This window comes from Podarcis muralis, chromosome 2, assembly GCF_964188315.1.
Source record: "Podarcis muralis chromosome 2, rPodMur119.hap1.1, whole genome shotgun sequence".
Lineage (NCBI taxonomy): Eukaryota > Metazoa > Chordata > Lepidosauria > Squamata > Lacertidae > Podarcis > Podarcis muralis.
The window spans coordinates 12147165-12163684 of NC_135656.1; the positions used below are offsets into that span (position 1 = coordinate 12147165).

A 16520-nucleotide genomic window follows, 5' to 3' on the forward strand; every position below is an offset into this window, starting at 1 on the left:
CGTTCTTCTTCTCCATCTTCTTCTTCTTCTCCTGCTCCTCCTCCTTCTGCAAGAGGGCGAAAAGAAAACCTATCCGGATGAGGTGGGGAAATAACAGGGAGGGAAGAGGTGTTTAAAAAGAAAGATCTGGAGCAAAGACCGAGAGTTTTGAGGGTTTGCACAATTAAACTTTTTGTTCCGAGTTGGCCTGAGACGCCTTCCTGTGCTTGGATTTCTCTCCTTTGCTCACCAGATTCTTTCCTTCCCATAAAAAGCTTCTCTCCATCATCTCCTTTGGTATGAGATACTGATATGCCTGTTGAGGGGGAGGCTGCGCTGTGGTGCCTGCTTGGTTGAGAAGAGAGCTCCACTTACCACAATCCCAGGGTTTCCCCATTTCTTCTTCCATTGGCCTTTCGGGGAGAGAGGTGACGTGGGGGATAAGGTTTCTTAAAGAGCCGGCCAAACCATTATATTCCATCCAGGAATATCCATCCCCCTAAGTCAGAAAGACAGAGCTCACCCGAGAGAAAGTGGTGGAAATGCACTTTCTGCCTGTGGCGGCCGCGATAGAGTTAACTGAATGTGGTGGCGATGGGTTCAAAGGGGGATCCAGACAAAAGAGAACATTGGGGTTAGACAAGCAAGACTCTTTGCCTTCTCCCCCCCCTTTTTCCTTTTTTTACAAAGAAAGATCTTTGTGCAGAAAAAATCTGTCCTCCCTTTTTGCTCCCTCCCCCAATTCAGTTAGGGATGGTGGAGTAAGGTGCAGATGGAGATCCCAGGGAATTTGATAGCTAACAGATTTTTTTTGTTGTTGTTGAAAGGAGCAGAAGGGAAAATTCCCCCCCAACTCAAGAGGCCACCTGAAGGGTGCAAAGCATTCCAGAGACACATCAGTCTAGTTTGCTCTGTTCTCTCCATCTCTCCCCCCCTCTCCTACCTCCCCCCCAATATATGCCTGAACAGCACATGCATGCAAAATTTAAACCCAGGGAAAAAATGGTTTCTCTTAAATTAGGTGGTGGAAGATACAGTAGTTTCTTCCTTGTGGCAATGTCCTCTCCCTGCTCCCCCATTAGAATATATATATATTCATTAGAATATATATTCTAATGAATTACAAAATAATCACAAAATGTGATACTACGAAAGACAGCAACCATACAGTCAGGGCTGTCTCTCACCCCCCTACCCAGAAAGCTTTTGTTGTCTGGGATATTATTCAGGGATGGAAGACGGAAACTTTATTAGGTAGAAAGAACTTTTTTTCTTTTTTTTAAAAAAAAGCTCATTTCTTTGGGTAGGTTCCCTATTGCTCGAATTCCACGCCTGCCTCCATATTCTCCAGACTGTAAATCAATTGCAGGGAATAGAGCTTGAAAAGCAGGCTGAGGGTGGAGGGAGGCCTCTTGCTTTGGATCACAGGCCATGCTTTATTTTTCTCAGCTCGAGCTTCCAGAAAAAGAAGGGGGGAAAAGACAGGGGGAGGCCAAGGAGTTGAATTCCTTTTTGCTCATGTGGAGCAAATCTCTGCCGTTGAGTTTTCCAAGTTAGTAGCAGAAAGGGCCAGTTGCAGGAGGTGGGGCAGTGTACCTGGTAAGGGCAGCCAAGCGGTGGTGGTGTCACCAGTTCTGGTTTTCTCCCAGAGTCTTCTCCGTGAGAAGATTACTGGTAAGGCTCTGCCCCATGACCAGCCTCCCTAGAAAGGGTTCTGGGTTCAGCCATGACATGGGGTGCCCTGTGGAGAGTTGTCCTTGACCATCTCTTTGGTAGGTGCTGTGTTATGTCAGTCAGGTACCCTTGCTTCTCTTTAAAGTTTAGACAATTGTGATCAGCTGGCCTGGCTGCACAGCAGTGCAGCTTAGCACATCCATTTCCCCTTCATTGTGTCCAGCGATTTCAGGTCAAGCGTTGAATTTCAGAGGTGTGTGGGCAAGTAAGGGAGCGCAGATATCGCCCTTTACCTTTTTAAAAAGGACCTATTGTTGCATTCTTATGAGCTAAGGAGAGAGTGGATTTGCCTATAGCGTTGCTTTTTTGCTCACTGTAACCTTAGCACGCCTTTTGGGAGTCTCGTCTTGTATTTATGTCTTTTATTTTATTTTTAAAGTGTGTTCCCAGGTCAGGGAGCGAGCTCAATTCCCGCTCTATGAACATTTGTTTGCCTTTGGCGGCAATAGCTTCCAGATGCTGAAATGCTGCCCATATTTATTTAAACTAGTCCCTAACTGAGCCATGTGAATCGCGCTCTGTGTGCACTCGAGAAAAGCCCCATTCATGAGTGCGTGGGTCCCTTGGGCTCCTGCAGGCTCCCCCTGCTCAGGGCACAATAAGCCCCCTGTCATCTTGCTGGTGCTGTCAAGCCTTCACTAGGATGTGTTTTAGAAAGTGGGGGGGTGGGGAAGAGGAAAGCATGTGCCAAAGGGGCACATTTTTAATGGGTTTCTAGTGACCTCTTCCCCATCACAATTCATTTCTATTTAAGTCTCCTAATGGGGGATAAACATGGTCAGTGCTTCTGATTAGAGCACCGGGGTTTCTGCCATCTATTACTCGTGCCTTCCAGTTCCAAAATGCACCCCCCTTGCCAACTTCAAGATCTCACATCTACTACTGCTTAAAAAACCCCAAACCACTCTTTTTTAATTGGAAAAACAGCTTTAGTCCTTTTCTGCACATACAGAGAGTCAGATAGGGTCGTTGCTCTTTCTTAGGCGCACTCTGCTGTCTGTGTTCCAGATGAGAAGCATTTTAAAAGGGTCTCTAGCATCACCCCGTCCCCACGATTGCCAGGTGGCGGCAGTTTCCATTTTGGCCAGAGGTTACAAACCTGAATCGACTGTGTGGCCTAGTATAACGCTGTTCTGACTAAGAAATGGCGGATCGGATTGAATTTCTTGCACACCAGAAGTGCACCCAAGAATTCAAGCTGCAGAGCTAGTAGTGCCAGACCAGGCCTTCGGGAGACTTTTAAACACCAGATTTTTTTTGGGGGGGGCACTTGTTCTCCTCTGCATCCCCATTATCTGCCAATTTAGCATTCTTGCTGCTGTGGACAGAGGTGTGTATGACAACTGTTAAAAGATGCGCTGACGTTGAGGCCGAGGCAGAATTGGGCCTAGAATTTGCCACATGCCCTCTCTGAAAGTGGCATTCCACGCACTGTGCACCCAGGCAGAGTGGCACAGCGGGCAGCGTGTTATTGTTTCACACTGTGGCAGAGACAGGTTCAAAATGCTGTTCATCTCTCAGAGAGGCAACTGGGGGGCGAGTAGTTATGACCTTTGCCTAGCCCTTACCTCACTGAGAATTACCTCACAAAGGGCTTGTTGTGAGGAGCAACCAAAGCAAACCTACGTCCTGTCTGGAGCTCCAGAGATCTTATAGGAAGAAAACCTCCATGATTCTACAGAAGAGCTCCTGGCCCTCCAGACATTGTTGGACTACGACTCCCATCATCCTTTGTTCCATTAGGGACCATGCTATTTTGGGCTGTTGAGAAGGCCACAGGCTCCCCATCCCTGTTCGGTAGTGTCCTGGTAAAGGCTCTCAAACCAGCATTGTGAGAACTGAGGGGTCTTTGTGTGTTTGTATTTGTGTGTATGTGTGTGTGTGTGTGTGTGTGAGAGAGAGAGAGAGCAGATTACTAAGCCCCCCCCCTTTTTTTTTTGCTTCTGGATAACACTGCCAAAATATCATAAATCTGGGGAAGATGGAGAGATGTCCTTGAATGGAGCCAGTCTGGAACAGAAGAGGCCACCTTTGTGTTCATTATTTAGGATTGCTATAACCAATGCTGATGTTTCCTCTTTTTCCTTTTTTTGCCTTCTTTGTCTCCCTACCCTACCCTGCTCTTTCCCTCCCCTTCTGGCACAGAGGAGGCAGGCAGCTGTGTACAGAGTGGGCAGAGGTATAGTGATAAAGATGTGTGGAAACCTGAGCCCTGCCAGATCTGTGTCTGTGATACTGGGACTATCCTCTGCGACAACATAATCTGCGAAGAACCGAGAGACTGTCCCAACCCTGAGATAGGCTTCGGAGAGTGTTGCCCCACCTGCCCAACTGACCAGCCTGCCACCAGTGATCGTAATTTATTTATTTCCATTCCATATAAATAAATTACTTGAGAGATAATAGCAAAAAAAAAAAAGGGGGGGGGGATGTTTCCTAAAGGCCATGGATGCAAACCACAAAAAGCTCTGCAGCATCCATGGCAACTGCTAGGAAAGGCTGCTTCTCATAGTTGGTAAAGCAGTTTCAGGTGCAGAAAACTTAGATGGGTAGCAGTATTGACAAACGATTAACTTGTCCATGTAAGCAAGCCCATAAAATAGGTAGCCCACAGTTGTTTACTTAGCAGAGTGTATCTGTGTTTGTGACACACTGATGGGCTAAAAGGGAAAAAAAATCTGCCACTTTACAAAACATTTCCTGTCTGGTCCCCTGGAGAAAAGTTTCACTCCTTAGAAGTGACCAGATAAATGGTTTATTTTTATTTTTAAAAGGCTGGTCTGGTAAAGTACCAGATCCTCAGACATGCAGCCTTGAATCAAGCTTTTCTGTGGCCCACTTGCCATCACTGTATATATTTTTGTGAGCACGAAGGAAATGAGAAGAGCATTGCAGTGCTTAAGTATATGATACTGTGTCTTCCCCCCAACTGCACCGTGTTTAGCTGTGATTTCAGTGTCAGAAATTACAGGGTGAGCTGGACAAGGACAGTTCCTTTACAGTTTCACTCAGATGAGAAAGGTCTCATTAAACCACCAAATCAAACCTTTCCCCCCTTAATGGGGTCTTTTAAACGTGAGTTGTCCCATCCTAAACACATTAGGGGCATGTAAAGCTCCACTTAAATCAGTGGGATTTGCACAAACATTATTGTGTGCAATCCAGAGAACACTAAATACAGTAGTGATAATAAGAAGGTTGATGGTAAATTATAGTGCTTTAAAATAAGTGCCTCCAGTACACCCCCCCCAGTTATAATGCACCTAAGTCCTACTGAAATCAATGGAATTTGAGCGTTTCTTAATCCCATTAATGTCAACGTGACTTTGGCATGCCTGCTTTTTCAGGATTGCACCCATTCTGCATTGCTCTTCAGCCATTTCCATTTCACGTGCTGGCCAGAGATGTGAAAAAACCTCTTGCAGAGTGTAGGCTTTGGAGCTTGTAGGAGTGAAACACTATCCTCATTTTTGGGGAACCAGTTGCAGTGTAAAACTAGGGAAGATGTTGGCAGATACACCCCCAACCACGTTTTACTCCCTCTACTCTTGCAGCCCCTTGATGCTACTGCCTTAAGGGACTCTGAGATTTTATTTTATTTTTTTAAAAAGTGGTCTCAGAACCAGCAGCTCAAGTTTTAGCCTTGTGAGAAAATAGACAGTCAGGAAGCGAGGGGGTGGGGGCTAGCTTTCATACCTGAGATATTGGGGGTGATTAATAGTGCTTTGCTATGTCTCAAAAGTGCTGCCCAGGAGGCATGGTTAGCAAAGTGACTGTGATTTTTAGTTGGTGCAAGGAAAGAATCCAGCATTATTTCAGGTTCCAAAAAACGGTGTTCTTTTTGTATGTGTGTGTAATGTGACCGCCTTCGCTCTATCCCAGGAGTCATGTTACAATTAGAAGTGGCCTTTTTTAACCCTTTTACCTTTGAGGCTCCTCTACTTCAAAAATGACAGTGTGAGGCAGCCAGAATGAGTAAAGGGTTGAGCCTTGCAAAAGTTAACTGTGTCCCTTCCGCAATGTTTATTTGCTGTTAAGCTGAATGTGGCTTTTAACTTTTGCATTTTGTGTCACTCTTGCTTTTTTTAAAAAATGAAACAAAACATGAAAAGCATGCTTTCCTCTAAAACTTGTTGTTCTGTGCACATTTGCGATGGCTTAACAGATTGATCCTAATCATGCTTGATTGGTGACGAGTCCAACTGATTCGTAATTTCGGTGAGGATTTTCTTCCAAGGAAGTGAGCTTAGGTTTGGAATCTGTCTCACATCTCTCAGTGAGATTTGCAGCTGCACCCTGGGCACATTTGTTTGGAAGAAACTCCCACTAAGTTCTGTAGGACTTAGTCCCAAATATGTCTGCATAGGATTGCAGCCTTAGGCATGTGTACTTGTGTGCAGGATCATGGCCGAATGTGCGCTGCTGCTGCTTTGATAAACAGAACACTTAATTCCAGTGGGGCAAAATGGAATTAAACTGAGTGCTCCTGCAGTATGGCTTTGAACATGCAGCGATTGGTTTGGAATCCTATTATTCCGTCTGTGCTTTCCTGCTCTGCCACTTTGCATGGGGCTTTCGTTCCAAGTGTAAAAGTCCTGTGCCTATCATTTTCCTGGGGCAGCAGTATCTCCAGCACAGCGGATGGGTTTAGAAAAGCACAGCATCTCCTCACCACCACCATCGAGTCACAGAGCCTCTTCCCTTATCTTCCTGCCCTCCTTGTCTTATTGTGTGCATCTCATGCGTACGGCTGAAGGTATTATAATGCTCATATGATTTATGGCGACATGGTTCTGATGCTTTCTTTCTCTCCCCTCCCCCCATTTTTTCTTAACAGGGCAACCTGGCCCCAAGGTGAGGCAACTGAATGCTTTATTTAATTGCCCCCCAGGGGGTGCCAAATTTTACTTGTGGCGTCAGCTCCTGTTGCCTTTGACAGCGACCTGACCTGTAGATTTCTTTCATAGTTTCAGTATTTCGACTCTTGCCTTTGCTTTTCTTAGGTGGCGTATCAGTGGAGGGCATTAACAGGGCAATAATGCTTACCGCTTAAGATGTCCTAAAATGATTTGCCTGCTGATTTTTGCAATATCGAGATGCTGTCAAAGGCACAGGAACATGTCAAGTCAGTGGCCCTGTCAGTCCCTTGCTGCACACATTCATTTGGCATATAGAATGTACCTCATTTCCTGTCCCCCGCGAAGAACAGAAGGAAATCTGGAGAAGCCGGTGGAGCTACTGCAACAGATGGTTATTGTGAATTATTGCAGAGCCGAGCTGTCTCATGGGCATGAAACGTGAACTGCAGCTCTCATATCCCAGACCTAGTGAAAAAGCCGAAATGTTTCCTTAACTTAAAAGCAATGAATACTTCCATTGACTTAAATAAGGCCATTCAGAACTTAGGCTAAGTTTATGCATACCTCTTGTGCAAAATTGGGGCCCAGATGTTCTTTACCCCTTTCAAGTACACAGGCCTGCTTACAGTTGCACAGTGTTTCAGGCAGGGAGTCTAGATAGAATGTCAACATTGTGCATGAGTTGAACACAGGGCATCATTTGTGTGTAGGGGAAGGCTGGCTTTGGTGTTTTGTTCCGTTGTCCTGTTAAACCTTGTGCACACTTTTACATTTTGCAGGGACAAAAAGGAGAACCTGGCGATATTAAAGATGTAAGTGCTACACTTTCTGTCTCCACCTTCCTCATCCCTTGAATGCTGTCAAAACAAAATGTGCTTCCAACATAACCAGCTTTTTCTCTCTCTCTTTCTCGCTCTTTCCTGTCTAGGTTGTAGGACCAAGAGGACCCCCTGGACCACAGGTAGGGAACTGAGCTCCTCTGCTAAAATATTTTAATGTTTTGGAGGAAAATGTTCACCAAAATATCTAACTGAGTCTCTTGTCTCCACCTGCTTTAGGGACCTTCAGGTGAACAAGGACCAAGGGGAGAACGCGGAGATAAAGGAGAGAAGGTAATGCCAACTTCTCACACATTGGGCAGAGGATTAAGATTGAGATCCTATGCCATAGCTGTCGACATTCCCCCTTTTTAAAGAGAAATTCCCTTATTCCGAATAGGATTCCTCGCAAGAAAAGGGAAAAGTTGACAGCTATGTCCTATGCATGCTTTCCAGGGAGCGAGTCCCTTTGTACACCATGGGACTTACTCTCCAGGAAACATGTATAGGATTTCATTGTACATCACGACTGAAAGCACCTGACTTCCGTTCTCAAGTCTTGGCTTTGCTAGTTTTTAAAATATCAAACCTGTCATATCTTCAAGTCAGGGGCATCTTGATGATTTACACACATTAAAGTGTTGATTTTGGAAAGTTGGTTATAGAGGGTACAAGATGAGTTATTAATAGTCTGCTTTTTGTGCTTAGTTGAGTCAGGGAGTAGGGTTTCAGTATTTTTTCAAAGGAGAGTCAATGATGAAATGGTTAGTGTTGGATTAGGACTGGGAAGAACTGGGTTCAAGTTCCCCTCACCCATGAAACTTACTGCCTGACCTTTGTCCAGTTGCTCTAACATTCCTCATAAGGTTTTTGTGGTGGTAAAATTGGGGGGTGGGGGGAGAGAGGCAGGAGTGGAGCATGGTGGGAGAGGATCGTCTGTGCCACCCTGAGCAGTGTACCTGGAGTATTAAATATAAGATTTGTACCTATGTGAGATTAAAGCATACTGTAATCTGCAAAAGTTGCATGCCTGCACAGTTGCTTTACTGCTTCACCTTCCCACAGATAACTATGACAGCTCTTTGTGGTACGTTGAAGGTCTGAAGCAGAAATAAATACAACTCGTTTCTGAATTCAGAAGAGCTTTTCTGCCTTGTCGCCTGGAGACAATGCTTGCTCACCATAGGCAACTAGGCAAATATTTTTGGAGGAATTCAGCATTGTGCTATGCTGATCATTCCATCACTGCCCATTCCATCACTGATCATTCCATCTTCTCCCCACCCTAGGGAGGAAGTACAGTGGTACCTCGTTTTGAGTCCGCCCCGTTTAGGGTCCTTTTCGTCCAACATCCGCGGCAAACCCGGAAGTACTGGAATGGGTTACTTCCGGGTTTGCCGCTCGCGCATGCACAGAAGCGCTAAATCACGCTTCGCGCACGCGCAGAGCAGCACTTTGTCGAGCGTTCCTTTCGTCGAGCGTCCGGGGCTGTAGTATTCTTTTGTACATCTTTGTTCCTTGGCTGTCTCTGTTGGATGGATAGGGCCACCCCTAGCATGTGAAACAAGTCCCTGTACGCATCACATTTTTGGTCGGAGAACATGTTTGTATTTTAGGGTGACTCAATAGGCCCATAGTTTTCAGGTCATGAGAAGTAATAGTTCCACTTTGCTCTGTGCCAGCCTCATCTAAACTACTGCACCCAATGTTGGGTACTTTAAGAAGGAGGTAGACAAATTGGAAATGGGTTCAGAGGATGGCAGCAAAGGTGATGAGGGGGTGGAAATCGCATAGAAGGAGGCAAAGGGTTGTTCCCTGCTGCCCCAAAGGGCAAGACTAGGGTCACATCTGGACTATACATTTAAAGCAGCATCATACCACTTTAAAACAGTCAAGGCTTCCCCCAAAGAATCCTGTGAACCGTGGCTTGTTAAGGGTGCTAGGAGACCCCTGTTCACCTCACAGGGCCTACAGATCCTCAGAGTTCCCTGGGAAGAACAATTGACTGTTAAACCACTCTGCAATCTAATAGGATTATGTTACAGGGGAGTAGATTCTGCTAATGTTCACAGCAGTTTGACAGTGGAACCAGCTCCAGGTTCGGTAGGTGGGCTCTCTCTTGTTGGAGATATTCCTGCAGAGGCAGGAGAGACACCTGTCAGGTAGTGAGAGGGGCTCTAGCTTTGAATTCAGTGTAATGGGCAGGGGCTTAAACTAGAAGTTTCTAAAATTAGTCTTTTTCAATTTTAAAGAAGAAAGGAGCTTCCCAAAGCAGTTTACGCAAATGCACACAACCGAAGGGTCCGTTAGGGCCATCTCCTGCATCCTAAATAGTTTCCCCCCTAGAAAATCTGACTGTTGTGCGATCATAAGTATACACAGGCCACAGATTGCTAAAGCAGAGCAGTAGCATGTACTGGCATCACTGCTGAGCATTTTTACATTTGTGAGCGTAACAATTATTTGGACTGGGCTGTTGATACACAGATGAAATTAACAGAGAAGACTTAGCAATATTTTAAGTCCACAATCCTATGAACCCTCAGGCCAACTCGGTGAGATTTACTTTTGAGTAGACGTGTCTAGATTCGGACTGTATAAGATGCATAATACCAATTATGAGGGCTAATTGGACCGTGTGCCGTTGCCGTTTTAAAGCATGATTTCCCCTGTGTAATCTTGGATGAGATGATACAGTGGTTTATGATCTGACTTCCTTGGGACGTTTTCCTTCCTTTTTCAAAATAGGGTGCTCCTGGACCACGTGGCAGAGATGGCGAACCTGGTACACCTGGCAACCCTGGGCCCGCTGGACCTCCTGGACCTCCAGGTCCCCCTGGCCTTGGCGGAGTGAGTATCCTCTGCTTGATTCACCCCCCCCCCACAAACACACACACATTTCATGTGTGGTTACAGAATGAAAAGAGCTCTTTCACTGTGCTACCTACCAAGAATTCCTGGTGTTCTAACTCTGCAATAAGCCTTAATTCAGTTCAGCATGCATAATATGCTACCTAAAAAATGCCACATGTTCAGAATACAACAGACTGCTGGGTTTTCAATGGCCTAGATTGCCTTCTTTTGCCCTTAGAGTTGTGGTTTTCAAACCTTGTTCCGGGAGGGTCCTCTGGAAATACCCCCTTCCCCACAATAACATGCGTTTCTGCAACAAGTCAGAATCCCTTGAAACACTGTCTAACTCTTCACTGCCAAGCTTATTTTGCCAGAAGTCATCTGCAAGGGAGTGTTGGGTATTCTCTAGAGAAACTCCGCCACTATCTCTGAGTGGTGGGAGATTCCAGGGGTTCCAGGCATTTACCCCGGCATTTGTGTTTCCTTTGGAATGAGGTACAGTGGAGATTGTAGTGTCTTTATTTTATTTTTATTTATTTTTTTAATTTTTATTTATACCCCGCCCTTCCCGGTTCAAAAACCGGGCTCAGGGTGGCTAACAACAAATTTAAAACACTTAATTATAAAAGTAGCATAAAATACAGTATAAAAACATGAATAACAATAAAATTCAAAAATCAAAAATAATATAATCCCCAGGGCTAGCTGGCTGAATTGGTCCTACTTGGGCCAGCGAGGAGGCCAGGGGAGAATTAGCTGTGGGGTCTCAGAGAGGGTGATCTTCATAAAAGGGGGAGGGGGAAGGAAGAGAAGGGAAATAAAAGATCAGGCTGAATTCAAATTAAAGGCCAGGTGGAATAGCTCTGGTCTTACAGGCCCGATGGAAGGAGGTTAAATCCTGAAGGGCCCTAGTCTCATGGGACAGAGCATTCCACCAGGTCAGGGGCCATCACTGAAAAGACCCTGGCCCTGGTGGAGGATAGCCTGACTTCCTTAGGGCCCGGGACCTCTAAACTATGGTCATTCATGGACCTTAAGGTCCTCTGCAGGGCATACCAGGAGAGGCATCTCGTAGATACGAGGGCCCTATGGCATATGCTTTATTTAAACAACCTGAGCCTATTATGGAGGGGTTCACAGCATTGACACCCCAAGCGAGTCTTGCTTCTCCATAGCCACAAAAAATAGGCAAGTCTCTTTCACAGGCTTCGGCCTGCTTCTTCCTCCAGCTTCTAGCTTACCCTTACACAACTCAGTTCTGGCCTTTGCCTTTTCTAACTAACAAATAGTGAGTTGAGGGAGCCCCCCCCCCATTTGTCTGACACAGAGCCACTTCCTTTGATACCTTAATGACCTATATTTAGAGGGCCATTATCAAAAAAACTTTTCTGGCCATTCCAACAATTTGATTCCTTCCTTAGATTTTAACACTTGCTGGATCTAGGAATTAGAAGGGTCTTGGCATACAGCCTGCTCCCCCAGCCCCCCGACTCATAGCAATACATTCTCAGTTCATGCAAGATGGACAGTGTTCTCAACAGGCTGGGCTATGGCTTTTTTTCTAACTGTGAGATGTCATAGAATACTTTTTAATGCACTGGGGGTCTGTGGCAGGGGCATAGATAATTTCATAGGAGATCATAGAATCATGGAATTGTAGGGTTGGAAGGGACCCCAAGGATCATCTAGTCCTACCCCCTACAATGCAGGAATCAAATGCAGATCAGTTGATGTGGAAAAGGTTCCCTCAAGGTAGAAAACTACTGTGCTAGAGGAGGATCATCAGGGCTCACCACTGTCTATAGATTTGGATCAACAGCCCAATATAGAATTAGATGTGCATAAGCCCTCTGATTTCTGTAGTCTTAAGCATACCTATTTCCATACTCCATTGTGGGTCCAAAATACATTTGTAAATTTCTCCGCAGAGCACCTTAAATTCATTCCTAGTTAATTACACCCAACTTGTCTAGGCAACTCTAGTTTTGAGGGCCATTAGGTGGCCTTTACTAGCCCCAGCAGATTAATGGCTACACCAACCAGTTGTGTCTATTTCAGGGAAATTGTTGTAACTGTAATTTTCAGCTGGGGAAGTCATCTAGCAATGGGATGCAGCAACAGTGTTGCTAGGACTGAGCAGGTTTTGATTTTGTGTGTGGCGCTGTGGGTTAAACCACAGAGCCTAGGACTTGCTGATCAGAAGGTCGGCGGTTCGAATCCCCACGACGCGGTGAGCTCCCGTTGCTCGGTCCCTGCTCCTGCCAACCTAGCAGTTCGAAAGCACGTCAAAGTGCAAGTAGATAAATAGGTACTGCTCTGGCGGGAAGGTAAATGGCGTTTCTGTGCGCTGCTCTGGTTCGCCAGAAGCGGCTTAGTCATGCTGGCCACATGACCCAGAAGCTGTACGCCGGCTCTCAGCCAATAAAGCAAGATGAGCGCCGCAACCCCAGAGTCGTCCGCGACTGGACCTAATGGTCAGGGGTCCCTTTACCTTTACCTTTATGAAACAATCAGGAGATTAGCAGGTCTGGACAAAGGCAAACATTCCATTAGTGCATTTCCTTAAGGTTGTATAAGGTTGTATTTTAGAGTCGCTAAAACTATAATCCTATACCTTCTTACCTGGGAAGAAGTCCCAGGGAACTTAGTGGAGCTAGACTACAACTCCCATCATCCCCAGCCAGCTTGGCTAGTAGTCAGAAATGATGGGATTTGCAGTCAAACATCTACAGGCCCATGTTTGAGGAACACTACACTGTAACGTAGTTTAATGACTATATTTTATTTTATTTTTTGAAACCCACACTTGATTGCTAATAGGGGCATGTAAACAATATCAAAGATTGCCATACTGGAGGATATTAATGTGCAGAATGTGTTCTTGTTCTTTGATTGAAGTAACCAACCCTGATTTTTAAATGTTACTCCACACATAGGACACACTCACCAAGTCATATTCCTTTACTCCAGGTTCATATAGCGTAGCCAATGATCCACATTCTTTACTGAGTCACTACTGGTAAACATTAGAGTTGCTACTCTGTATGGAAACACCCACTGAAAAGAGTGGAAAATGTCCATTCCCCTCAGTTCCCCTCCTGTCTTTTGTGGACAGGGTGGTAGAGTTAAAATGTTTTAGGAAGTAACTGATCTTGAGGTTGTACCTTTGGACAGAGGCGTAGCGTAGGGGGGTGTCCATGGGTGTCCGTGGCTCTGAGTACAATTTCATGAGGGGGCAGCAGGCTCCTTCATCAGAGCCTGGCTCTGAGTGAGAAGGAGCTGAGTCTTGGCTGGGCACTTGTGCCCGGCTGCAGCTCAGCCCCAGGAGAGCAGGAGAATGGGCGCCAACACTGCCATCCACCCTCCTCAGCTGCTGTGCACCTTGCACCCGGCTCCACCACTGGGTCAGACTGGTGGGCATACGCTCCACCACTGTCTTTGGACATGCATCCTTTTATAGAGGTGTATTCAGTGGTTTCATAATAGGATTAATAAATAAATCTGATGGGGTTGTTCTGCTCTCCTCAGAATACATTGTTGTTGTTGTTTAGTTGTTTAGTCGTGTCCAACTCTTCATGACCCCATGGACCACAGCACACCAGGCACTCCTGTCTTCTGCTGCCTCCTGCAGTTTGGTCAAACTCATGTTGGTAGCTTCGAGAACACTGTCCAACCATCTCGTCCTGTGTCGTCCCCTTCTCCTTGTGCCCTCCATCTTTCCCAACATCAGGGTCTTCTCCAGGGAATCTTCTCAGGAGGTGGCCAAAGTACTGGAGCCTCAGCTTCAGGACCTGTCCTTCCAGTGAGCACTCAGGGCTGATTTCCTTCAGAATGGAGAGGTTTGATCTTCTTGCAGTTCATGGGACTCTCAAGAGTCTCCTCCAGCACTGTAATTCAAAAGCAGCGATCAGCTTTCTTTATGGTCCAGCTCTCACTTCCATACATCATTACTGGGAAAACCATAGCTTAAAGTATACGGACCTTTGTTGGCAAGGTGATGTCTCTTCAGAATGCATAACAGTGCTTTTTTGGAGCTAAGTTTGACCTGTCGGTGTCCATTTTTAAACCACACTTTCTAATTATTCCAAGTGCACTTGAATATTGTTTAGATTCAGTGATGTAGCTCTGTGTTCCAGACACCCTGTCTCTAGATATAATGAACAATGTTTTGTGTTTTCGATAACTTGTTGGAAAGTTTGTGTACCACAAAGTTGATTTCTATCCTTGCAGACTCCCCGCTCGTTTACTGTCGTGGAAAACACCAAAACAATGACTTGATAATAGGGTGGGCAAAAAAATACAACTTGCTACTTAGAAAGCCCCCTTCCTTTTCTCTCCAGATGAAATTCCGCCTAAAAATATCACCCTATGTCTGGAGGTATAGTCCCCAAGGAGCGTAAAAAAATGTAAAATGAGCTTGCCCTAATTTCTTCCTCTGTGATGTGGGCATGCTTGCCCATCAGATACTACGGGAAACTCTGGACTTTTCAAAAGACTTCTTGTATTCCTCATTGTGTGAATGTTCTCCGTCAGATCACATCACGTTCCACTGAAACTGACCACGTTCTCTCTGTGCTTTATCTTTGCAGAACTTTGCTGCTCAGATGGCTACAGGATTTGATGAGAAAGCAGGCGGCGCTCAGATGGGAGTGATGCAAGGACCAATGGTAAGGACCAGGAGAGTCTCCCCAAGTCGTTTGAGCTCATGTCTGCGCAACAAATGTGTATTGCAGGGGTGGGTATGCTGTGACTCTCCAGATATTGTGGGACTACAACCCAGCCAGCACAGTCAACGATCAGCAACAAATGGAAGTTGTAATCTAGCAGGGGTTGCCCAACTTTTTAGACTAGCGGACACATTTTGAATTTCAGGAAGGTGCTGGGGGCACTAGACACAAAATGGCTGCCATGGAGGGAGTGTGGCATAACACAAAATTCACAAGCAGCCACTCCTGGCAATCTTATGCTTACCGTGGAAAGTCAGCTATGTCCTGCTCGCCCTGATTGTGGAGAGCTCTCTCTCTTACACACACACACACACACACACACACACACACACACACTGATGCTGTTGCTGTCTAATATCAACCAGAAGCATTCCTCAGTATCATGAAATATATACAAGGCAGTTACACAATTTTCATTGCACAGAAATTGCTTAGAAAGTACCTGCACATTTCACCTCATAGCTTTCTTTCTCGAAGGGCTGGAGCTCTTTTAAAAATGAAAGCTCAAAGTCTCGGGCACGTGCCCAGGGGTGCCACTGGAAGCCTTCTGGTTTGGCAATTTCTAACATAGAGGTCCATAGGTTCCTCACCCCAGATGTATCTGGTGTATTGGTTTTATGGCAGCTGGCTGCCATGGGATGATGTTCCATGAAGAATCCTGGCAATTGTAGTCAGTGGCGTAACATGGGTTGCCAGTGCCCGGGGCCCATGCAGAGGAGGTGGATGGAAGGCAGGGAAATGGACGGAGTACGCATGTGCATACTAACAGCATCCGCGTCACCATGGAGATTACAGCCACGGAAGTAAGAAAAGAGCCTTTCCGTTGTCTAGAGAGGTCACTTCCTGGTTCGTATCAGCGGCAAAAGCATGAGGCAGCACCAGGTGCTGAAATGTTGCGCCCCTAACAAATTTGCACCTGGGGCAACCACCCTGTGGCCCCTCACATACTATGTCACTGATTGTAGTTTAGTGATGGTGAGAACGGTCTGTTAAGAGACTTTTAGCTCCGCTCGCACAATGATATTTTCCCAGGTTCTCTGCAGACAGTGCTGACCTTGCAGGGTTTTGAGGCTCTCAGCCAAGACCCAGGGCTTCATTGGGCCTTAGCTTGAAAATGGTGGGTGCCTTGGGGCTTCTTGGTTGGCTGCCCCATACAAAATGGTGGCACTGTTGAGTAGCGCTGATGGTGGATCATCTATTGGTCCTGTGCACTTGGCAAATGCTACCCTCTGGAGCCAGTCTATCCTGGGGAGGGGGAATTGTCACGTTCAGTTGATCAGAGATTGGTCTAGTAAACTGAGATAGGTATGAGCTTCAGGTACCTGCACACAGCTGTGTCACTCCTTCCTTTGTGTGAGTGATGAAACAAGAAGCTATAGATAACCATAGCTTCAGGTCATGTCCGAGCCAAGACTACAGTTAATGACTTCCAAGCTAGCCAGGCTTCAGAAACCATCTTCAAATGATGGCTTTACATTTTGGCTTGTGTGAAAGCTGTTAACCCCAGTTTCCTTGTTCAGATGTAATAGGAAGCTGTGGTTAACAGTAGC

The 16520-nt window shown here is 45.9% G+C and overlaps 1 protein-coding gene across 2 annotated transcripts in view; it reads left to right on the forward strand.

The window, feature by feature from the left end:
• Positions 1–7654: 7654 nt before the first annotated feature.
• The window catches only part of COL2A1 (collagen type II alpha 1 chain), a 91855-nt gene continuing 82989 nt past the window's right edge, over positions 7655–16520 (forward strand). Inside the window, exons 1-3 of one of the 2 annotated variants that reach the window (XM_077923880.1) lie at positions 7655–7684; positions 10139–10240; positions 14833–14910. In XM_077923880.1, coding sequence (XP_077780006.1) covers positions 14848–14910 — 63 coding nt within the window. In that variant the 5' untranslated portion in view covers positions 7655–7684; positions 10139–10240; positions 14833–14847. Of the gene's footprint in view, positions 7685–10138; positions 10241–14832; positions 14911–16520 lie in introns of those variants that run through there. The other variant, XM_077923881.1, reaches the window with a different exon arrangement.